The sequence below is a fragment of the Paramisgurnus dabryanus genome, chromosome 16, assembly GCF_030506205.2.
Source record: "Paramisgurnus dabryanus chromosome 16, PD_genome_1.1, whole genome shotgun sequence".
NCBI lineage: Eukaryota > Metazoa > Chordata > Actinopteri > Cypriniformes > Cobitidae > Paramisgurnus > Paramisgurnus dabryanus.
In genome coordinates this window covers 33,264,569-33,290,293 of record NC_133352.1, presented here as the reverse complement: position 1 = coordinate 33,290,293, position 25,725 = coordinate 33,264,569, and the positions used below count along the sequence as shown (strand labels likewise).

Genomic DNA, 25,725 nt, shown 5'->3' with positions numbered 1-25,725 from the left:
GATGGATAGACAGACAGACAAACAAACCGGATAGATATATAGATGGATGTATGGACGGATAGACAGAAAAGATAGAAAGACAAACAAACAGGATAGATATATAGATGGACGGACAGACAGACATACAGGCAGGCAGAGACAGACAGATATCAAATAGTTCTTGTGGATAGATAGACAGACAGACAAACAGGATAGAGACAGATAGACAGACAGACAGACAAACAGGATAGATATATAGATGGATGGACATACAGAAAAGATAGATGGATGGATGGATGGATAGATAAATTGATGGATGAAAGGATGAATGGATGGATAGATAGACAGAAAAGATAGACAGACAAAAAACAGGATAGATATATAGATGGACATACAGGCAGGCAGAGACAGACAGATATCAGATAGTTCTTGTGGATGGATAGACAGACAGACAAACTGGATAGAGACAGACAGACAGACAGACAGAAAGACAGAAAAGATAGATAGATAGATAGATAGATAGATAGATAGATAGATAGATAGATAGATAGATAGATAGATAGATAGATATGGACAGACAGAAAGGACAGACAGACAGCGACAGTAAGAAAGATATTAGATAGTTATGAATGGCTGTGTGCGGTGATGTAGTGAAGGGAGGTGTAAGGGGAGGTGCTTACTGTACTGTGATGGCGAGGATGCGCTCCTCTCACTGCTTCAGATCCGTTGCAGATCCGTTCCGGAGCTTATTGCTATCAGGGAGAGCTCCAGCACATACCGGTGCGATGAATGCTCCACAATGAGTGCTATTCAAATTTAAAAATCACTTTGATGTTGCACGGCTCGTTTTCCATGCATTTTATTCATCGTTTACCGTGTCATTTATGATGCTTCTGGGCGTATATTTAACCCGCTGCACGGAGGCAGGCGAAGTGCACTTTCGTCTTTTTCTATTTTTTTGTTGCTGTTGTTTACATTTCTCTTCAATATGCACTGCACATGCTGAGGATTTACTTAAAGGTAAGCGTAATTGCGTTTAATAAAGAAATAATAGAAGAGTGTTGTGTTAAATCTAAGCAGATGAAGATGCTGAGCGCTTAAACTTATTCCCTGGAAACTGTCTCAGACTGATTGTTTATTTCTCACGTCACGTGAATGATTGATTGATTGATTGTACTGTCAGATGGACGTTGGCATGGTGACTCATCTCACATCCATGAAGACATGGATCTGTATATTACATACCCACAGTGGATCAGTCCTACCAGACACAAAAGATCTCATGAAAACAAGGTATTCAAGTGCTTTTTGGGGTGATAGAAATGCAACTTAAGTTCCCATATGAAAAAATACTGTACTTACTATTGTTAATAGACTAATTATTATTATTATAGGAACCTGTAGGAAAATTGTTATATATTGTGAGTATATTATAGAAATTGCACTTTGTTAATGTATACTATAATTCTGTAGTGGTATTAACTATAGTGAATGGATCAACTGTAGAAAATACTTTACTTGAATATTTACTATGGTAAGGTTCTAAAGCATTGTAGTATTATGGATTTTGCAACAGTTTACTATAGTAAATACTTAAGTACACTACAGTATTTTTTTCATGTGGGTTTATTCAAAACCTGACCCATGTTTTACCTTCTGATTTGAGAATGAGCATCTTGTGATTTATTTAAAGCAAGGAAAGCTTTTATGCATGGTCAGTGTCATACATTTGTTTAATTTCTTGACATATACGTAGTGAATAATCCTAAATGGCTTTCTTTAATTGCACGTCTTTATTATACTTTCTTTTCTATCTTATATTTGACCTTTTTCTAAATTCTCCAGTTGAAGTCTCAAATTTACCAATGCAAAAAGCTGCAATGCATCAGTAAAGCCTTCTCTGTTCATTTTGAGATAATTTTGCATAGTAATTGAATTGGTTCGTTATTTCTACATAACCTGATTGTTTTTCATTCCCAGCATCCGTCTGAAGCAGAGGTCAAGATTACCGTAGCGGGTGAAGATCTGATTCTACAACTCCAGAGGAACGAGTGAGTCTTATTAATAACCATCTTCATTCAATTCAATCCACTACTGTCTAGCTTTACTCCACTGTAGCAACGTATCACTTACCAACTGGAGGTGTCAGGATCCATGATATACTTGAAATGAAATGCCATTCATTGCACCGCACCCAAAATACCCGTCTTGCTCTTTTTAGTCTGCATGGCACAAGCAAATGTCCATGTGATGAGAGAGAGCGTTTGCATTGCATGAACATTAAACCCTCGGGGACTGACATCCGATACGCTTCACTCCTGTACACAGGAAGCTAAGTGGGTTTAGCATCTCCCCCAGGGAGTTAGGGAAAAAGTTCATTAATGTTCATGGGCTTCTTGTTTATGTGGTGTGTCATTGACATTAAAAGTTACTTCATTGTTCTTAGAGGTAAAGGCCTTCTGCTTAACACAAAAGTCTCTGCTGGTCTAACTGGTATAACATTAGTGAAGGTCCTATCTTGAAATCACAGCAGATGGTTAAGCTATGGGGTACTAACAGAAGATCTATCCAAAGCATGACTCCGCTGTGTCTGACTGACTGACAGCCCCGGTGGCTTTGGGCATTTACCCCTGCTGTGAGATTTCAGCAAACCCCAAGATTCAAACTGTGCATCCTGTAAGTTGCAGTTTGTAGGGTGATGAAAGTAATTGCTTCATGTTTTATTATGAATATTGCCTCATTTCAGTGTCACAAGATTGCACAAGGTTTAAGCAACATCCTCAAGTCGAAAAATCTGTCACCTGCACGTTGTTTCAAACTTTGTGTTCTGCTCAATAAAAAAAGAGATTTTGAACAATGCTTGTAACCAGGCAGATCTGGGGCACCATTGACTTCCATAGTAGGAAAAAGTAACAATATGGAAGTGATTGGTGCCCCAGATCTGTTTGGATTTAAGCAGTTTTTTAAATATTTGTATATTTATGCAGGTTTGGAACAACTTGAGGGTACATTTTTAAAGGGATACTAAAATATGAGTTTCTTTCATGTGGACTGATTTATTAGTTAAAGGATTAGTCCATTTTCTAAAAAAAAATCCAGATAATTTACTCACCACCATGTCATTCAAAATGTTGAGGTCTTTCTTTATTCATTTGAGAGGAAGTTTGGTTTTTTGAGGAAAACATTCCAGGATTTTTCTAATTTTAATGGACTTTAATGGAACCCAACACTTAACAGTATTTTTCAACAAAGTTTCAAAAGACTCTAAACAATCTCAAACGAAACTCTGCCCCAGTGTTTACAAGTGTGGAGAAGGAGGACCGTTCTGATGTTGTTGTATGTCAAATGATACTAATTAATGTCTTTGTGTCAGTTTATTTTTTTAAATGGTCCGCAAATGTGCGTTTCATATATGTAACACGTGACCTTTCGTCACTACGCAATTACGTGAGGTCGTGCTGGCTCGTCACGCAGCTGGAGGAAAAAGAGAAGTTGTAGTTTGAAAGTGCATATTTTTTATTTTTCTTGTCAAAAATGACAATCGTTTCACTAGATAAGACCCTTATGCCTCGTGTGGGATCGTTTAGAGTCCTTTGAAACTCCATTGAAAAACTGTTAAGTGTTGAGTTAAGTGTTAAGTGTTGGGGTCCATTAAAGTGAATTAAAATGAGAAAAATCCTGGAATGTTTTCCTCAAAAAACATAATTTCTTCACGACTGAACAAAGAAAGACATCAACATTTTGGATGGTGGTGAGTAAATTATCTGGATTTTTTTAAGAAAATGGACTAATCCTTTAAAGCCGTTGCAAAAGATTGTGCTCCCGTGTAGCATATTGGTAGAACATTGCGGTAGTTGCCCAAAATGCCATGGGTTCAAACCCAGAAAACACATATTGATAAAAATTTACATCTTGTAATGCACGCTTGGATAAAAGCATCTGCCAAATTCATAAATGTTAAAGATTACACTTACGGCTGAGAAACTAAATATTGATGATAGAGATGGTTCTTATTACATTACTGTAAACAATTATGGGATTGTGATCAATATGTCGTGACAGCATATGTGTTAATGTGCATTTCTTGAATTCATCAAAATAATAAATTAGTGACAGTAACCCATCACTAATCAAGATATAAAATAGTAAAAAAAGTTGAGTGGATTTCTTTTATTTAATATTTCGAAGGGTTTCTGGTTACTATAAGAGTGGATGTCACTCCCACACAGCACTTCTGCATTTGGGTTCTGAAGAACAAAGAAAGACATTTGGTTAAAATGACGTAAATAGTTTTTGGGTGAACTATCCCTTTTTAAGAATTTTTTCTGAACCCAAGTGTGCCTCTATCCCTACGCTGTCTTTTTCATTAACATCTTATTTTATGAAAATGACCACACGCTCTCTCTCTCGCTCTCTCTGTACCGTTTAACCTCTTTTATCCCCACGGGTCGCCCAGTGAGAGAAACAATCCATGCTAATTACATTTCATGACAGATGACTGTGAGTACAGAAAAACCGTGCTAGAAACCTCAGCTGCTGCCGACTGACACTGAACTCTCATTCATTTACATTCTGAATTAAAACATCTTATTGACATTATGCTTTACATCATTTCATAAATTGGACATTGAAGGAGGGGACCAGAGGAGGGAACCAGAATATAACTCTTTTAAAGTAAGCAGCTAGCAATGCAATACCCAAGAAAGTGCACAGCAATGTCCTGGCAACAGCACGACATCACTTTACCATTGTGGCAGTGCGTTTAGCAATAAATGTCATTAATTGTCTCTCATATAACTTGAGATACAATCATATGCCAAGCTATTATTCAATTCTTAGATAATAGTGATGCATAAGCATGCATTTTGTGATTTCTTATTAAGGATCTAAGGTCTTACAATAATGTGAATGAAGTCCAAGGAAAAGCTCGTAAGGCCATATCTGTCTTACTGTACTTCCTTTGCCCCATTTAGGAGTGAAGTTCATGTGTAGAATATTAAAAAGCACCTGTGAGTCTCCGTTCAGTAGCCGTCATCCAGGATAGATCCATCAGTCTTGAGGAGAAAGCTTGTGTGTGTATGTGTGTGTGTGTGTGTGTTAGCAAAGCCTGCAAGCTTTTATTCTAATGAATGTTTGTCCTCATGGACTCAGATGGGGTAATTGGGTTTATATCAAGGCCGGGCACCGCTGACTCAGGTCTAGGGAGGGTGGCGAGACCGGGCCAAGAGGACTTTGAGGTCAGAGGCGTTTCAGACGTTATTTAGGGCTCTGGTAAATTTCTGCTGTGGGAGTGAACCATGCACCAATCTTCCTGTTTCATTTGCACCCATATGCATTAGGAATATTTATCATAGTCTCAGTGTTTCCCAACCTCTGTCCATCTTTATTTCTGCACGCTTTCTCCAGAAGGCCAAACGGTCTCAGAAGGGCTAATAGTCTCCAGACGCCTAATGGATTCACTCAGAATGTTATTATATGTTATATTACAGTATGTATGTTATATGTTGTCTTTTACCGAAAAGATTTTTATGCATCAATGCTTGACTTTCAAACGACCCTGGTTCTGGCTGACTGTTAAAATGAGTGCGGCCCACACACTTAAAACCCTGAGATGCCTCTTACACAGGACAATAAGAGCCGCTCCATCATGACATGTGACAGTGAATTACATCATTCTCCCCCCACGGCCAATGTCCTCTATTTCATCCTCACCAAACGCCATCTCTCAGCGTCGTCCTTATTTCATCTTTCTATCTCACCCCCTCCGTCTTCATTCACTCGCCCCCTCCCTCACCCGCCTTTTAGAGTGATGTCATTCGATATGAGGAGAAAATGTGGCCCACTGACCCTTTGAGATGGATCTCCTCCGTACTGAAATGAGCTCTTTGTTTCAGCTGCTGCCAGACGTCCGCGTCTCGAACACAAAGCTCTTCGTCTTTGCATCTGTCTGGCCATGTGCCAATCTCTTAGTGCCTCGGGAAGAGAAAATCATATCATCCATAATCATTATAAAAGACGATTGAGAAAGAGAGAGAGAGAGAGAGAAAGATGATGCAAATTTTAAATAACATAATGTGTATTATAACATCATATGCATTGTCTTGCTGTACTGTCAGTATAGGAATGCCATGCATGCTCAGTTTCATTTGGACCGCAGCCAAATCCTCTCCATGGGTTTATTTTTGCCGATATGTTTAATAGCTGGCTCTCCATAAGGTGCTGGTGCTTGTGTAGCTAAAACAACTGCCAAGACCCCACTTAAAAATTCAGTTAATCACCGCTTGGTAAGAGCAACGCCTTTTTATCAGTAAAATACTTCCCACCTCTTTCTTTGTCACTTACTTTTTTTTTCCAGAGCTAAAGGAAGTTGTGAGTTTATTGTTAATGATGCTTCGTTTTAGGGCAGTGGGTGTTCATGACTGGACTTAATATAGCATCATGTCTGTCACCGGGCAAGCGTGGGCTTGTGTTAGCTCTCCAACTGCTCAGCAAAATCCCTTGTATCAAACAGGCATGCACTTTTTAGTAGGTGCTACTGTAGAGTATCAGATGTACTTATGTACTACCCCTGGCCTGCTGCCCCCAATTCTGTCAGGAGAGACAGAGATGCTATCTGACAAGTGACAGCTACATCATTTACATGTCAAAAATCCAATCTGACAAAAACAAACTCTAGTACAATACTCTAGTAAAATTAAGATGCTTCATGATGCCATAGAAGAACCATTTTTGACTGAATGGTTCATAAAAAGCCTTTAACTTCCAAAGAACCTTACTGTTTTAAAAAAGACTGAATGGTTCTTTGAGGAACCAAAAATGATTCTTCTATCTATGGCATCACTGTGAAGAACCTTTTAACTATTTGCCATTGCCATTGACAATCTCTTCAATTAAGAAAAAGCATTTCCCTACCAATGATGCTTTCCTGAAGAGTTTTTATGGTAATCTGTAATTTCACTAATATCCAATAGATGGCGCTCTTATCTGATTTATAAAAAACTGAAGCAAAAAATAATTTAACAACATTTTAAACTCAGTGTATGTGTTGATAATCGTTCTGAATCTGATCTGTAACAAATTCCTTTACAATTATGTCGGCTTTTGCTCAAAACTTTTTATTTTTGAAGAAACCTACCCATATTTAAGTTATAAAAAGAGAACAAATCAAGATAGGATTACACGTTTTTTATCCCGTTTTGTTTGTTTATTGTTTGTTTGAAAGCAGATGGTCTGTTCTGTCATTTGATATATTTGTATGTTTATATATTTATAGAGGAACATTTTCCTGGAAGGCATTTTGTGAACTTTTTGTGAAAATCACCAAAAATGCTGGTGGGCAAAAAAAAAAGGCTGGTGGGAATGAGTTAAGCAACTTTATTTTTAAAAGTGTAGATGTTGTGTCTTAAATTGTCCTCTACTATTACAAGACAAGTAGGGAAATTGGTTTATCTAAAAAGCAGATTGTTCATTAAAGGGATTTACCCCCATCTAGTGGTGAAATTGTATTTTGCATTCAAACGAATAGTGCTGTCTAGCGCCTCGCTTTTCCAAATGCGTGTTGCAACTACGGTAGCCGCAATGTACTCACTTATTTCCTTGTACGTTTTCGCTGGTTCACGTGTTCTGAATGAAAAACGTTGTGGAAACACGTTGGTAGGTTAGTTCTTTTTGTCCCTCTCTGCTATTATAGTTTATCAATACGGCGAAACGACATAGGAAGCCTCCTTGGACTTACCTGTTCAATGTAAGTAAAGAAAAGAAATTCTAAGATTACAAAAAAAATGTCAGATCACTGGCAGAGGTCATTTGACACCAACGATGACATATTTATAAATAAAGACATTGATTTTGATTAATATAACACTTAAAATCCTACTTACTGTCCCTTGAAATGTGACCTGCATGCTCAGAATATACAGATGTTAGCATCTAAATGACATGTTTGATGATATTGTGATGAACGTTACAGCACGTAGAGCACAGCTCTGGTTCTTGTTATAGGTTTGACATGCTATTATGTTTGTGCCCTCTAAGAGCCCATGCATTCATAAATTTTAAGGCAGAATCCAACAGGATCGTGTTTGCCAAGTATTTTACGATGGCGTGCTCTACAGTCACACAAACATGAATATACTATGTATTGTACAGTATTACATATAGTATATATTTTTATTTAAACATGCAACATATTACTCTAATATCATTTACATGCATTTGGGGACTTCATAGTACAACAGTTCACCTACAGGAACTACTACTACTCGCTTATTAATAAAGAACCATATAAACTCATCCATCTCTGAGGAACTCTGCACTAGAATTTCTTTCGCTGGCTGAGATCCACGGCCCCTGCAGGGTCACAGCAGTCTTGTGTAGTCTGGTGGGTGTTCTTGTGTGAGGGTGATGGGGGGTCACAGCCCAGTAGGTCTGGAGTGTGTCCAGAGCAAGTGCTGTTGGGCCTACTAATACAAACAATGAACAGACTCACAAGATTTATTTAGAGAGAGTGAGTGAGTGAGAGAGAGAGAGAGAGAGAGAGAGAGAGAGAGAGAGAGAGAGAGAGAGAGAGAGAGAGAGAGAGAGAGAGAGATAGAGAGAGAGTAAGCGCAAGTTGTCAAATTATCATGTCAGATTTACATATAAAGATTTTAAGTGATTTAAGTTGATTTTATTAAAGATATTGTTAATTTAACACTAGCCAATGGCCATCATTGCTAACATTTGTGGACTTCAAATGCAAAACCCTGACATGTTTTTTTTTTTGTAAATGAGCATTTTTGATCAGACTAAATGGATTCTGCCATACATCCAGGATTTCTGAATAGCCTGAGGGCTGGATTAAGCAGATTTTAAGTGAAAGTATTTAATGAATGTATAATATATGTGCCGGGGCATTTTGGTATATCATTATTTTACTTCACTATATACTTTAATAGTTCACACAAATATTTAAATTCTGTCATCATTTAGTCATTCTCATGTTGTTACAAACCTGTATAAATTGATGAACACGAAGGAAGATATTTTGAGAAATGTTTGTAACCAAACCGTTCGTGAGCCCCATTCACTTCCATAGTTTTCTTTTATCCTACAGTGGAAATGAATGGGGCTCACAAACAGTTTGGTTACAAACATTCCTCAAAATATCTTTCTATATACGATTTCAACAGTAACAACATAAACAAGCGACTTTTGTGGTCAACACGTAACTTCCAGTAAACTCTGCTAAGAATAAATAACAACAAAGTACTTTAAAAGTAGTGTATTTATATAACAAGCAAAATAAACAACACAAAGATTACCTTGGAACCTAAACATTTGTTATTTTCAACGAAGTATTTGTTCAAGAGTTCAGTTTAGCAACTAGTCAGACTATTAAACAAACAGAAACCGGAAGTAAAGTTCTGACCAGACGCGTAATCATGTCACCACACTTGCGTCCGATGAAACCGTCTGTATCATATATGAACAAAGGTAAAATGAATTACCTTAATAAAATGAATCTCGCTCTCTGTCTCTCTCTCTCTCTCTCTCTTTCGCTGATGCTCAAACTGAAATACAAAAAATAATCAGAGAGGTCTTTTGGTTTCCGGCTTTCCATATAAACTGCACTCAATAAGGGGCAAATTCTGCTTCATCTTTGGCTCCTGGGAAGAAATGAAAACATGTTGGATTTGTTTATATTTTGTTCCTGAAGGACGTTGTTTGGTATTAACAGCTGTGGGATAACAGTGATTAAATGTATTTTTATGTGTCTGTTGTCTTCTCCTAGGGAGCTCTTCTCACCTGGATATCAAGAGATATGGTACGATCCGAATGGAATCCGACAGTTTTCCAAACCCTCCATTATGGTAAGTGTATACAACCACTAACATCTGGATGGATTATGTATCCTTATCTTATGCCAAGTTATGCTATAAGTCACGGTCAACTATAAGACATTCAGTAACAGAGAGGAACAGCATAATTTGTTTGCTTTTATCTGTTTAAAGGTCCCGTTCTTCCTGTGTTTTTGAAGCTTTGATTGTGTTTACATTACGCAATATAACATGTGTTCATATTTCACGTGTAAAAAACGCAGTATTTTTCACACAATTTACTTATCTGTATAGCGCTGTTTTCACTGTCCTAAAAACGGGTTGATGTCTTTCTTTTTCATTGAAGTCCATTTTAAGCTTAGCTGGTGACTGATGTATTCCTGTGGGTGGAGTTTAGTCAAAATTATTGACGACGTATAGAGGACTGTAATCCAAACCGGCCGTTCGCTGTAGGCTTTAAAGGGGAATTCTGTTAAAGAAAATATATCGACTGACAGTGAACTTTGAGCTTTAACATTTTGCAAGTTTAATTCATGGCTTAACAGCAACATTACAGACTAACTAAAGTTGAAAAATGAGATCAGGAAGAACGTGACCTTTAAAATGATTTAGTAAGTGTGATGTTAATGTTATAGCAGTATATTACACAAAGGAATTCATGTAGCATTTGCACTTCTTAAATATTTATTTTTCATATTCAGGAGTAGTTTCATCTTTTTTTATATAATATAATATAAATATGTAATGTTGAGATTATTCTGTCTTGATTTCAGGACCACTGTTATTATCACGGGGAAGTCAAAGGATTTCAGTGGTCCAGTGTTGTCCTCAGTACCTGTGATGGACTCAGGTGAGTGGATACATAAATGTGATCCTGTCAGTGAAATCCAGGCTAAAGTCTTATAATCTAGGGCCATTTGTTCAAAAAGTTCAAAATGATCCAGATTTGGAAATCCCACGTTTTGCTATCCAGGATCAGGTAAACCATCCCACTTTTATCCTAGTTTTTTTTTTGGAGGACCCTGATCCAGATTCTTTCAGATTTACAAATCTGGATTAAATGGGATCACATGTCAATGTTAACCATTAGCTATGTAAGAACCAGCAGGTAGTTTGGTTGGCATATAAGGTCACTAATTGTTTTTACTTGAAGAGACAATAAAACAACACTTTCTTTTACTTTTTATTCCAGTTTAACATTCAGTCTGTTCTTCTGGCCCTCAAAAAACAAAGCAAAAAAAAACGTCTGGTTTACATTTGTAGAAATGGCTGTTATGGTTGTTAAAACTTTTAACTGTTTGGTTTCTGATTATTGTGATTTAATGAATATACTGTACAGTGCCAAATGCCAGTTAAAGTTAAAGATTACTTTTGTTCAAATTAAATGTTAAATATTTTGGTTTGCTATTGTCTGCTGTATGAGGGATTTGTATGGATTAAATGGTAGCCTACTGTTATAATTTGAATACTTTATCATTATAAGGATTGAACTGAACAAAATTTCAAAAACAAATGATACATTTATAAATATTACAAAATAAAAATGTTGTATTGTAGACCTACTGTAGGTTTATAAGTTTTATTACATTTTTGTTAATGAAATCCACCCTTCTTGATGGGATCGAATAATCCGACTTTTTGGGATCAAACAAATTCCAATCTTACTAAAATGTTTTGACCAATACAAAGTGACGATTTGATCCATATCAAAACCAAGATCCAGTCCAAATTCAGAATCCATTGTTTTGTTTTGTACAACCCATAATCTAATCCGATAGCTGAAATTCAAATGGATTACTTTTAAACAACTGGCCCCTAATGATGAGATATTTCTATATTTTGTATTTGTGGACCATACCGAACCTTTATTAAATTAACCAGAACATGCACATGATGCACATCATAACAAGATGGCCACATTGCACAAAAGCAACAGTTATTGCTTCAGCACCCAGGAAGTTAAGTTGAGTGAGTTCATTGTATCAGCATTGTCCAGATCTCCGAGTGGGCTGAGAGTAGATGTATAGAGTCCTGTTCTGAGATCAGACTCCTGGAGAGACCATGTTTCCTGTCTGAGGTCTTGTAAGGCCACGAGCTAAAGGAGAGCATTGACCGATTATTGATGGCTTCCAAAAAGTGAAGTAAACGTCTTTAGGCTCGAGTGAGAGGGAATTTCATTAGAGAAGAGGGAATATCAGTAATCTCTCTATATGCACACATCCCACCAGATGGTTCTCACAGCTGCGGTGCAAAATTTCACTCCAGGAAAAACCATTTTTCCTTTGTAGCGGATGTGTATTATTTTAATCATAATATTTAATTCTGCTTCATTTTTGTATATTGTTTCGAAACTCTTTTGTATTGTTGCGTGCATTTTTATAGATCTGTGAACTGTTGTGCGTGTTTATACGTTTGTGTGTTTGGGAAATACTCGGTTATCCAGGAAACTGCATAAACACAAGTTGGCCATCAATTTACGTTTTATTCCCTCTTTTCTTCACCCTCTCATCCGGGATGAAGATAATTTGTGCACAGCAGAGAGTTTTCCATCCTGTTTGAATGTCCGTGATCGTGTTTTTCAACATTCATGTTAAAATGTCCTTTTTTATAATTTTGCAGGGGCATGATAACTGTCAATCACAGCGTGAGCTACATCATCGAACCGCTAACTAACCAAACACAACCTCAGGGACATGCTGTCTACAACACTCAGAGTCTGAAACTACCCATGGGCACTTGCGGGCATCACCATGGAGATGGGAATCACACGGAAAGCCTTCAGGAGCTGATGGATGTGATGGCGAATCCTGAGCACATTCACAGGGTGAGACTGTCTAATATTTACTGTATTTGCCAAATAATGGTTTGGGTTTATGGCATTATTGCACATTTTTCTACATAGTTTAATTTAACAGAAAACAGAAACACTTGAGCATGTTTTCATACAGAACAAAATCGATAAACTTCGTTTGGCCTTATTAGATGAGTTTTACCCTTGGTGGAAAGTACCATAACGTAACGCTTGTTAATGAAATAAAATTAGACAAGCTGACTAGTTTAAAACACTAAAGATACATTGTTCTTTGTGTTGATGTGAATGAATAGAATGTCTGTCCCAACCGAAGACACAGGATGTTCACCAGTCTCAGTTAGTCATCATGTCTTAAAGCATTTAACCATAAAGTCACATATGGTGGCAATGATTCAGCATCACTTCATCATAATAGATTAATAATAGATAGTTTGATGTTTCTGTTTCTCACCGCAGGACAGAAGAGATGTCAGTAGTAGCACGAGATATGTGGAGCTGATGCTGGTTGCCGACCACGCTGAGGTAAAGTCACTTTTCATGTCAAGTGTTTGTTAAAGGGACACTCTACTTTTTTGATAATATGCTCATTTTCCAGCTCCCCTAGAGGTAAACATTTAATTTTTACCGTTTTTGAATCCATTCAGCTGATCTGGCGCTAGCACTTTTAGCATATTAGGATAATCCATTGAATCTGATTAGACCATTAGCATCGTGCTAAAAAATAACCAAAGAGTTTCTATATTTTTCCTATTTAAAACTTGACTCTTCTGTAGTTACATCGTGTACTAAGATCGACAGAAAATGAAAAGTTGCAATTTTCTAGGCAGATATTGCTAGGAACTATACTCTCATTCTGGCGTAATAATCAAGAACTTTGCTGCCGTAACATGACTGCAGGAGGCGCCTGCTATTGAAAGTAACCAAGGGGTCTATTTTTGGGCAGTGCATAATATCCAGCCTGGTCTCACTGTTAATACGTAGTATTTACTCGTAACTTTAAAAAACAAAAAACGTATTTTTTGTACGTTTAAATAGATGATAAAACGTACAGTGTAGACATATTTACAACATTTAAACGTAGCATTATTACATTTTAACAGCTAAAAAACGTAAAACATTTACGTATCTTTCATTCCATAAAGAGCCAATGAGCTTTTGAAATCACTGCCGTAAAGTAATGTGTCGTAAAGCTTCTTGAGGCGGGATATTTGAATTCACATTAACGAACGCGCGATCTGACTTTACGGTTGCTGATGAGAACTCGAATCAAGATCGCTGGATAAAGGGCTGAATTTGGATCTGTTCCTCGCAATCGTATGAATTTTAAAGATGTGGATTAATGAATAAAAGTAACATCTTTTGTGAATTTATGTTGTATTTTGTTGTAATTATTGCTTAGTAGTAATAATAACGTATCGCATAGAAGACAGCAGGAGAAAACGCGTTTTTGTGTCATGGCAAACAAACTAAATTTAAAAAAATAGTTAAATAAATACAGAAATGTTATTCATTTTAAAGTTTAAAAATGTTAAATATTGTGAAATTCTCTGAATATCATAATCATTTCATTAGGTAAATAGGTAAATATGACTGAAAACATGTCATTGTTATGAGTAAGAAACGCCAATGCCCGTTTATCTCTGTTACCCTAAACCGCTTGGGATAACAAATTTGGTGGCTCAATAGAGCATTGCATTAGCATTGCATTAGTCATCCCATACTGATCAAAGAAATGTGTAGATTAAAGATACTGTAAGTCACTTTGAATAAATGTAAAATGTCAGCTACTTAATTCTTACTGTCTTTGTGCAGTTTGTGAAACATGGTCAGGACCTTGAAAAGACCAAGGCGAAGCTGCTTGAAGCTGCTAACTATGTGGATAAGGTGAGAATGCGATATTAAAGAAATTTTTTCATACCCATATCTGTAAGTGAAACTTTAACATCGTCTCATGTTTGATTTGATGGTCCCAGTTTTACAAAGCGTTGAACATCCGTGTAGCCCTGATCTGTTTGGAGATCTGGACCGATCAGGACAAGATCAGCGTGAGCGACAACCCCTACAGCACACTGGGTGCATTTCTGACATGGAGGAGGAAACAGCTTCCAAAGTTACCCAATGACAACGCTCAACTTGTAACGTGAGTACCACCTCATTAATGAATATGAAACTATTATTAGGGATGCACCGATATATCGGCCTATAATCCGTATCGGCAGATAAAAGCATGTTTCCCCAGATTGTTTAAAAACAGAATTTCATGACAGAAAACGTTGAAACAAGGAGTAAAAAGCAAAACTATCGGCATGTATCAGTGCATCCCTAAATATTTTCATTGATAATATATTAAAGGGATAGTTCAACCAAACACAAAAATTTACAGCAATGTTCCCAGAAACATTACAAATGTAGGGGAGGTCCGGGGCAAAAGTAAAATCAATAAAGGAAATTAATTAAAAACTTAATTTGGTCTTACGAGATTAGAAGAGTTTTACCTTATTGGCGGCAAGTACCATAACGTAACACTTATTATTGAAATAAATTATTTTGAAAAAAAAAAAAAATTAGAAGCAGCAATGTTCCCAGAAGCATCACAAATGTAGGGGAGGTCCGGGGCAAAAGTAAAATCAATAAAGGAAATTAATTAAAAACTTAATTTGGTCTTACGAGATTAGAAGAGTTTTACCTTATTGGCGGCAAGTACCATAACGTAACACTTATTATTGAAAAAATTATTAGAAAAAAAAATAAAAAATTAGAAGCAGCAATGTTCCCAGAAGCATCACAAATGTAGGGGAGAACCGGGGCGAAAGTAACAAAGCCATTTTTTTCCAAGCCCTGACTACATTTGCATTCCAAACTATGAAAGCATCTTTTGCACGCAACCATTCACAGAGCTGACAAATATTGCCGTATTTCGTCATCGTTTTGCATGTGTAGGTCCAGAAAGCGGTTTTAAACCATGAAAAGCGGTAATTTCTTTCTTATAATGTTGTGTTTCTGGTTTTGTGCGTTACAGTACTGATCAATCTACAGGTTATTTAGTGCTGTAACACAAACACATCCTGAAGTTTCACTTTCGAAAGTTTTTCAAAATAAAAGTAAATTTTGTTTAAATGTCAGGAGTTCCTGTTGGGACAACAGTAACACTTGTTACTTTTGTCCTGCTGCTAATACTGTTGCATTATGTAGATAATTTATATTATATTTATTTAATTTAATTTAATTTTCAATGTACTGTTGAAGAAATATTTTATTCTCAACCATTAAAGTTTGAAACATTTGAAGAAAATGAAATGTAATTTTTTGCAAAGATAAATAATTGTACGTAGCATTAGTGTTTCAGAAGAGTCTGCAATAAAATATCCATATTATTAAATATTTTAATATGACCATAAACTTTTCTCTACATAAAAAATTGGGACAATATCAGGCTGATTTGATTTTGTTTTATTGCTGCATAAACATTTGTTTAAATTGTGTTTACAGGGGTGTTTCATTTCAAGGTACAATCATTGGTCTGGCACCTCTTAAAGCCATGTGTTCAGAATACCAGTCAGGTGGAGTCAATTCGGTAAGATGACGTAACACATTTTTCCATTGCGTTTTTTTTTTTTTTTGAGGTCTTTGTACCCTAACTGTTGCTTTTTGTCCACCTCTTTCTTTTTATAGGATCACTCAGTCTTTTCGGTTGGGGTCGCCGCCACAATGGCTCATGAGATGGGCCATAATTTTGGCATGAGTCATGATACTCCAGGCTGCTGTAAGGCCCGGCCTGAGGATGGAGGCTGCATCATGGCTGCTGCTACCGGGTGAGAACTTGGGCTTTAGTATGTACTACATACACGCATCCTTGCAAGTACAGATGAGAAATGTGAAAAGAGTATAGTTGCTCAGTTGGAACTAGCTCTACAGATATTATTAAGGAAAGATAACAAAATCTAAATGTCTTCTTAGGGAGCCATTCCCTCGAGTCTTTAATCCCTGCAATCAAAAGGAGCTAAAACACTTCATGAATTCCGGCGGAGACAAGTGTTTATTTAACCCTCCTAACACCAGAGTCATGTACGGAGGTCAGCGCTGTGGAAACGGATACCTGGAGGATGGAGAGGAGTGTGACTGTGGAGAAGTGGAGGTGAGGAAAGTTTCATTGCTTTTTATCTCATGCTTTGCTTTCGATTGATCTCTTACACTCCTCGTGTCTGTTTCTTGTATCGAAGGAGTGTTCGAGTCCCTGTTGTAATGCCAACAACTGCACGCTGAAGATCGGAGCGGAGTGTGCGCATGGAGTTTGCTGTCATGAGTGCAAGGTACTGAGCACTACTGTATAAATATCTTTATCCTATCCTTCAACATGGCAGTGGTTAAATACTTAATAGATAGGTGGTCATATGGTAATATGATCATGGTTGGTTTCTTTCATAACCTGACTAGCTGAAAAGCCAAGGAGTGATGTGTCGTCCAAAGTCAGGCTCCTGTGACCTGCCGGAGTACTGTGATGGGAAATCAGAGTCCTGCCCGGCTAACTTTTACCTGATGGATGGTACTGTTTGCGAAGATGGCAAGGCTTATTGTTATACGGGCATGTGTCTGACCCTGGAGCAACAGTGCCTTTCTCTCTGGGGAAAAGGTAATGTTTCACAGTTTAACCATGAGTGTAACGTTTTACTTTTCCCCAAAAAAACTTTTTTGTTTCTTTAGTTTCACTCCAAGTCACATTATAATTATGCCCCTACTGTGTTTTCTGTTAAGTATTATGAAAAGGTGTATTTGTTCACTTTGTAGAGGTATAGTTTCAATTCAAAAGATTTCAAATTAAACATGAAACCATTAAATAAAGTACCCAATATTCAATTTGGGTTTTGCACAAGAAACTTCCATATTCTGCAAAGCAGGTTGCATCATTTCCGGTCTTTTGCGTGTGCATGTGCTAAAGTCCAAAGCATGTGCTAATTGCTACCCAGTCTCACAAAGTTTCGTGATATAGTCACGTATTTTTTTGATTCTTTTTTCGTGCTATTATCACTAAATTTCGTGTTTTTTCGTGATCGTATAACGAATTCCTGTTTTCGTGTGATTATCACGTATTGGTTACTCAACTGCTTTTTCCTATTTTTAAACCATTGTCGCTTCGGTTTAGGGTTAGATTTGGTGCTTGCATTAGAATGTCACTTTATATATATTGGTTTATACTATTTTTTCTGATTTATTTTTTTATATGTCGCCTGGCGTTAGGGTTAGAGTTGGGTTTGGTTAGGGATGTCATTTTATGTAAATCTAACCCTAAACCGAAGCGACAATTGTAAGAAAATAGGACAAAACAGTTGAGTAACCAATACGTGATAATCACACGAAAACAGGAATTCGTTATACGATCACGAAAAAACACGAAATTTCGTGATAATAGCACGAAAAAAGAATCAAAAAAATACGTGACTATATAACGAAATTTCGTGAGACTGGGCTGGCTAATTGATATTCTGAAGTTTTGTATTTTTTGTATTCTCACTGACATTTAGATACTAAAAAAGAATAAATGCCACAAATAAAAACAACAAGCTAGGATAGCTGAATACCTTAAAGGTTTGTAGATATATTGCTATCGATTCATACTGCCGATAACATTTTTTCTGGTTTTCTGGTTTGTTCATGTGACGTTCAGCAAGAAGCCTATTACTTATTTTTAGTTTGGAGACAAAGGCAATTACACGGTGAAAAGAGAAAAAGGTTGAAATAGTACTAGGGGGAATAGACGGTTTCAGTAACAACATAAGCAAACAGCTTTTGTAGAACAAACGTAACTTCCGGTAAACTCTGCAAAGTATCAATAACAACAGTAGTTTCTGATAACAAGCAAAAGAAACAACAAGAACCTTAGTTTAAATCATAGCTAAAGCATATCAAAACTACAACTAAACGTTACTGTGTAAAATGTGTAATATTTAATGTATACATTGTTAACTACAGATTGGTTGTCAAAACTCCCTTCACATAGCGGTGATCCATGATCGCGTCTCTCCTCGTTTTTTAGGAAACCAAAACATTTGTTATTTTCGACGAGGTATTTGTTCAAGAGTTCAGTTTAGCCACTAGCTAGACCATTAAACAAACAGAGCCCTGCTGAAAAAAACAGCATACCAGCAAGACCAGCATACTGTATGTTGTGTTTTGGTGCTGGTTTTCTAGTGAACACCAGCTAAACCAGCATCAAACCAGCATCAGCACCAGCATTAGCACCAGCTAAACCAGCATTAGCACCAGCATCCCATGCTGGTCATACCAGCATATGTTGTGTTTTGGTGCTGGTATGCTGGTGACCACCAGCTAAACCAGCATAGACCAGCATAATTCCCATGCTGGTCCATGCTGGTTTGATGCTGGTTTTTTCAGCAGGGAGACCAGAAGTTAAGCACGACAACGCACGTGCCTCAGATAAAATTGTCTATAACTATTATAAGTTTATCAGCATACAGTATCTTCTGAAATCAATGCACCAAACACAAAATCTTTAAACAGAGAATTTTGTCCATGTAATCTAAACATGACAAAAAATTATTTAAGTTTGAGTTTTTGTCCTAAGCAGCCGCGATGAGCGATTCTATTTTAGAAACGATTTCTCTGTCGTGGCTGACAGTTCCACCTACACAGAGATCTCATTGAATGAATGCTTTGTGCATTAAGAATATTAATCATTATTAATCGGGCACGCTTCAGCGTTGGCACACAAAAAGAGAAAAACTGTTCTGATTGGCTGTGTTTTGTTATTGATTGCATTGCGCCACGTCCCTTTTGTAAAATCATGGCTGCATCCGAAAGCTCTAAAATGCCTTGGGAGGCAACATTCCAAGGCATGAAGTGATCAAGGCATATTCGAATCCAATGTTTACTTTCTGTCTCCTAAGATTCCTTCATGGCCCTGTCCCACAATTCTATGCGTTGTGTGCGCAGGGAATGTGATTGGTCGAGGAAGCGCCTGGAGCACAAATTTAGTTATATTTTAAGGTTTTACACCTTTTAATTGCATTTCTAGCAAGAAATTTGTATTGTAGTTTTCAAATATTGAATTAGTTATCACAAAGGCGCTCTCTGTGTATATTTCAAACAGAATTTCATTACGCTGCCTATGAAGGCTGTCTGAATGTGTTTCTCTAAGCTACCTTCATGTCACTGAAGTCATTGCCTCATGAGGCAGCGAGGCAACAAGTCAGCTGCCTAAGCTTTTGGACGCAGCCCATATCGTGCCGGTCTAGTTAGGACACGGTGTAACATTTGCTATGATTGCGCACCAATGGTTTAGTACAGTGTGTTTAGTACAAACATTACTTAATTCTTTGTACTATTTGAATTTCTTACATGGTGTAATGTTTTGTGATGTACAGTCATCATTGCTTCATATTTTTGGTTTTAACCAAATCCACTCCAGTGCAGATTAACTTGTAGTACAGTGTTTGAACACATGTTAATATTTTGCTTGTGAGATAAACATCAACCGGTTGAATAAGATTTTAATTTTTAATTATGAAAGGTTTGCGTACCTCCATCCTCACCTCACATACTGCAGTTTGGGATTTCCAGATGGGATTTACTAAAGTTTGTAAGATTAAAACTTTTAGTCAAAGCGTGACAGGATTCTCTTCTATTCTTGCAGAATCATGTTTGTGTAGTAAATTGTTTATCTCTAAATTTCAGATGCTCGTTCTGCTGTTGACCAGTGCTTTACTGATGTCAATAAAGCAGGTGATGCCTATGGAAACTGTGGGAAAGATCGGATGGGCACATACAGAATTTGCACAGAGAGGTGAAATACCATTCACTTCAACCAGACCGTTTGCCTAACTGTGTCAGACATTTGTATTTTCCTTGTATGATCTAAGAACTCTATGTTGTTTAGATATTATGACTAGAAATGTTTATGTTTGACCAATAATGTGACTAATAATAATAACTGGGTCAGTATTCATCTTGTTAAAAGGTCCAAAAATGAACCATTAATGTGCAGATATACATTTGGTATATATTAACGTCTGAGGTTTTTGACCCTTTAGTTTTTTGTGAATATTAGTAAAAATATAGATTGGTCCAGTTATTGACCTGTCACACAAAAGCATCTCACGTTCTGAGTCACTGATGTAAACCCATCACATGTTTTGTTTCATTGTGTAGAAATGCTAAATGTGGGAAAATTCAGTGCTTTAGTTCTGCCAGCAAACCTATAGAGTCCAATGCTGTTGCCATTCCCACCACCATCAAGATCTCAGGCCATGCGGTCGTGTGCAAAGGGACACATGTGTACCGGCCCGGTCAGGAAAAAGAGAGCCAAGGTGACACTCTAGACCCAGGTCTGGTTCAGACCGGGACCAAATGTGGGGATAATGCGGTAGGTACAGAACGCATAACAATATGATTTCCAGATATGCACATTTAATTTAGACCAAAATTATCCTTGAATCATCTGCGTATGCAAATTTGTATTCAATCGAATGCTTTCAATAAAAACACCACCTATTAATAGCAAAAGCAAATTCCGGTTTTATCATTTACTGAAAGCCATTAGTCAAAATGAAACCTACAAGCCACCTCAACTTCACAGAATGGAAATCTCAGACAATTTCAAGTCAGTGGTGTATTTAAAATTTCTGTCTAATTTAGATGCACCCCCTCTTATGATGTAATGCTTCTCTTTCATGTCTTTCAGATCTGTTTTGAAGGTGAATGCCGCAATGCATCTTTCTTACAAGCAGACGAATGCAATGCCAAATGTCATGGTCATGGGGTATGTAGGATATCCAAGCTTAATATTCTCACTATATTGTCTAAGATGGTCCCTAGTTGTCACCGGGGTGGTGCATTTTCAAAAAGTAAACCTAAAGAGTTCATGTTAGTACCTAGATACATATTGATACCAAAGAGTGCATATTAATATTTTAAAGGTACATATTTGTACCAAATGTATACATATCTGTACCTAAATGGTACATATTAGGACCTTTTTAAAGAGTGCCGTTTTTGCTGACAGTGTATTTCTTATTTCTTCAATTTTAATTTTCCCATGAATGTTTTGTTGCAGTGTGGGTTGTGATGAGCTGAACTCAGGATATGATTTCACATCCTTTTTCAAATGTATTTACTTGTGCGGTTCAAGTAACATTTATAGACTTGCAAACATAACTAATCATTTACATTGAAAACAGGTCATGTCTTTAACATAGTGTTATGGTTGTGACTAAAGGGGACATTTCATAAGACTTTTTAAAAATGTTGAATAAATCTTTGGTGTCTTCAGAGTACATATGTAAAGTTTTAGCTCAAAATACCATATAGATAATTTATTATAACATGTTAAAATTGACACTTTGTAGGTGTGAGCAAAAATGTGTTGCAAATGATTAAATAAGCTGATCTGTGGTTGGATAGTGCAGATTAAGGGGCGGTATTATCCCCTTCTGACATCACAAGGGGAGCCAAATTTCAATTACCTTTTTTCACATGCTTTCAGAGAATGGTTTACCAAAACTAAGTTACTGGGTTGATCTTTATCACATTTTTTAGGTTGATATCATAGAAGCACTGGGGACCCAATTATAGCACTTAAACATGGAAAAAGTCCGATTTTCATGATATGTCCCCTTTAAAGTCACAGTGACTTGTCTTTGTATGGAAATACATTTTGGTGAATTTAACATATTCCTCTTTTATTTACTAGAAATGCACAACACAGTTACTAATTCTGTCAGCTGATGTTTGTGGTTTGTCGTCTTTTTCCTTGCAGTTTTGCAATAACAACCACAACTGTCATTGTGACTCCAAATGGGCACCACCATTTTGTGATGAAACAGGTTCAGGAGGAAGCCTGGACAGCGGACCTGTGACCACACAAAGTACATTAACTCACGCACAGAACCAGAAAATCCCATTGAATATTAACCTTTTGTCATGGTTTTACGTGTTGATGTTTGTCATTTGTTTGTCTTTTGTCTTATGCAGGCCACCTTTATCTTGTTGTTCTGGTTATCTTCATCATGTTTCTTTTGGGATTTGTTTTATTGTTGTCTTGGTGGTGCTACAGACAGAAGCGCCCTATCAAAAGCTCCGCCCTTCAAAGGCCACAATTATCCATCAAGTAATCAATTAAATATTGAACTGCTTAAATACATGATCTTTGTGTATTTGCAAATTCTGACATCAGCAAATGTGTGCTTTCTCTTTTAAGTGTTCCAGAAGCCACTGCGACTAAAAGTCATAATACCACAGGTCACACAAACCCAGTGTTTCAGCCAAAGAAACCACACACTGATGAACAGGTGCGAAGTTGTTTTGAGTCAGCATGTTTTTCCAGTATGTTATTTCTGAAACACTATTTCATGCATCTTTAAAAACTACCCAAAATTTCGACATCAAAAGAGTGCACTTGTAGAGTAGGACCTACAGTAAATTGAATGCCTTTACAATGGTTCTTCTATGGCATAAATAGCTTTTTATTATTTTTAAAAGTTTATACCTTTCTTTTCATCACTTCTTGTACAAGCCAACTTTTTATTAATCACAATAATTGATTGATTACAAAGATATTTTTGTTATTACCACTGTAGGTCTATCCTGGTGCAAGTCCTCCTGGTCCATCCAGACATTCTAACGTTCGGCCTACTGTGAAACCCCCTCCGATCCCGCCCTATGTTGGCCATAATCATAGTGTTATACATATAGAGACCTGCCCCTCTCCATCAGTTCCCCCCAAAACAAGACCACTCCCCCCGAACAGACCCCCTCCACCCCGACCTACGAACGGACCCCCTCCACCTCGACCTTCGACCAAACCCGTCCAACCTCAACAGGTGAGTGTCCTTAAATTAGTGCATAATGTTTTATTGGAAATGGCAAGACATTATTAGGACTAAAAAAATGCATTTGTAACAATAGCCAACAACATTTTGTATATGTGAAATGTATACATTTTTTTAGATATTTTGTAAATTTCCTACCATATATATATATATATATATATATATATATATTATTAATGTGTTGCTAAGCACTTTATTTAAACAAGGTGATTTTCTCAATATTAAAATTTTTTGCATCCTCAGATTTCAAATATATTGTCATATCCTTACTTATTTATTCAGCTTTTAGATGATGTATAAATCTCAATAAAAAAAACGTACCTTTATATTTTGGTCCAGGGTACACAATGTGATATTATAATGTTTTGTAACATCAATTTAAAAATGAACATATGTACTTTGTACTCCACATCAATTTCTGAAGTATTAAAATCAATTAGTTTTTGCAATATTTCTGTATATCTCGCATCCCTAAACTGTCTGCCAGCAACTTTTCAAACCAACTGGTTTATTCATAAAATTCAACATTAGTTATGGTCAAGTGGTTATGGTTGCACATAAGCATCTTTGTCTCATCCAGACTTCAAGACCTAAGAATGGTTTATCGGTGGTGTCACCAGCTGATTTGCAGAAAGGGAAATCCAGTCTGACGTCGCCTTCTGGACACTTCCAAAATGTCAGGTAATCACATTTACGAGCTCTTCTAAATATAATTTTACTGTATTGATAACTTAATAACAATATACTGCTCAGTATAATGAGTCATAATTACATTCATTTTTATAGTTGAAGGTTCCAAAGAGACTGAAAAGACTTGTGGCTTATAAGAGTGCTGCACCTTTAGGATGCCATTAAGAGTGACCAATCACAACGCTTCACTCAAAGTGATGCCGCCTTATTATGTTACTGGAGAATTATGGATACCTGCAATCTTCAGCTTTTTTCAGGGGGGTACAGCTCCTTTATTCCTGTGCCATATTCCAGTTCTTATGTCTATTTATTACAGTGACCTCAGAAAACTATAATAAAGTATGGCATTGCAATGCATTAGGAGCATGGGTCATTTAAATGAATATCTTGCACCTATAATATGAATTGTAAAACTTGTTTTTGCACGAAGTAGTATTTCATTCAATTATATAAATTGAGTAAACTGTAAGATAGTAGGAAACTAATTTCATTTGATATTTACAGTTTGGCTGTTCCTTTTATATTTTTTTTAACTACCTTGCACTATCGGTACATTTTAGTTGAATACTATGTTACTGTCTGTCCTCAGGAAACAGCTCTTAAAATAAGGGGCTAATTGAAGATCAAGTCATTAGTTTTTTTTATAGCAATAATATTTTAAAATATCAGAAATAAATTAGAGGTGAATTGCGTAGCACTGGGTTTGTGTACAGTATACTGCGTATTGTTTATACTATCTAGCTTGGATATTTGTAATGATGCTGGATATTATGGTGCTTTGTTTTTGATTTCTCGTTTGAGGGAAATAAATGTTTTGATTTTTTTTTTTTAATAAGGGCTTTAATGCAGGGAATGCATTTTAAGTTTAATAACTTTTTAATGTGTATCAGCTTATTTTTTATTTTCTTGGCTAGAACTTGTTTTGAAGACTATGACCACTATACCTGATTTTTGTTAGATATTTTTAGTTGTAGTTAAACTGTTATTTATTCGTAGTGTTAAAATGCGATGGCCTTATTGAATCATGGTTTAGTTTTACATGAATGCTATATTGCTGATAATGTTTATTACTGAAACATTTATGGGTGCTTAAATTGTGAATGTAAAGTTGGCATACTATTGCAGGCTACTTAGGAAGTGTAAAACAGTCACTTTAATTTTATTTGGTCTTAATTTCAGTTTCTATTGTGAGACTAAAACCTTCTTGTCCTATGCAAAATAGACTGTAATGCAGTGCCTTTTATTAAATTTCCATCAGTGAATGTTGATGTTTCCTGTTTTATTATTTGCTGGGAAGGGGCTGATAAACATGTTTTTGTATCTCTTTGCTTTTTGTTCGTCGTGTGTCATTTTATACTGCCAGGTCCTTAAGGTGAAAATAGGCTTGTTCGACTCATAGGTTCGACTTCACTCAGCTCCGCTATAACCGACAGGCGCATGACGTCAAAGTTCCGCGAGAGCGTTTTGAAAGCAGATTCCTCCAAAATCGCTCACGCGGTATTTTAACGTCACCGCCTGTCCGTTCTTGCAGTGCCTTACGAAATCGAACAAGCCTTATGTACAGCATGTTTTTCAGTATTGTCTT

General features: G+C 36.7%; 1 protein-coding gene across 1 annotated transcript; it reads left to right on the top strand.

The window, feature by feature from the left end:
• Positions 1–746: 746 nt before the first annotated feature.
• On the top strand, positions 747–25,467 carry adam19b (ADAM metallopeptidase domain 19b). The gene is made up of 23 exons (XM_065275310.1): positions 747–999; positions 1,163–1,272; positions 1,960–2,030; positions 9,752–9,830; positions 10,571–10,647; positions 12,417–12,621; positions 13,066–13,131; positions 14,422–14,493; positions 14,583–14,749; positions 16,099–16,183; positions 16,282–16,421; positions 16,567–16,744; positions 16,830–16,919; positions 17,044–17,239; positions 20,299–20,407; positions 20,773–20,986; positions 21,305–21,382; positions 22,379–22,487; positions 22,594–22,729; positions 22,820–22,910; positions 23,199–23,441; positions 24,031–24,131; positions 24,237–25,467. Exons 1-23 carry the CDS (start codon positions 864–866, stop codon positions 24,238–24,240), a joined length of 2,757 nt encoding a protein of 918 aa, XP_065131382.1. The 5' UTR covers positions 747–863; the 3' UTR covers positions 24,241–25,467.
• The last annotated feature ends 258 nt before the right edge of the window (positions 25,468–25,725 follow it).

Bases quoted from the DNA above. Each gene is read 5' to 3' on its own strand.
- adam19b (XM_065275310.1), top strand. From the start codon at position 864: ATGATGCTTCTGGGCGTATATTTAACCCGCTGCACGGAGGCAGGCGAA. The intron at 2,031-9,751 runs GTGAGTCTTATT...GTCTTCTCCTAG, and splicing joins CTACAACTCCAGAGGAACGA to GGAGCTCTTCTCACCTGGAT. The intron at 14,750-16,098 runs GTGAGTACCACC...TTGTGTTTACAG, and splicing joins GACAACGCTCAACTTGTAAC to GGGTGTTTCATTTCAAGGTA.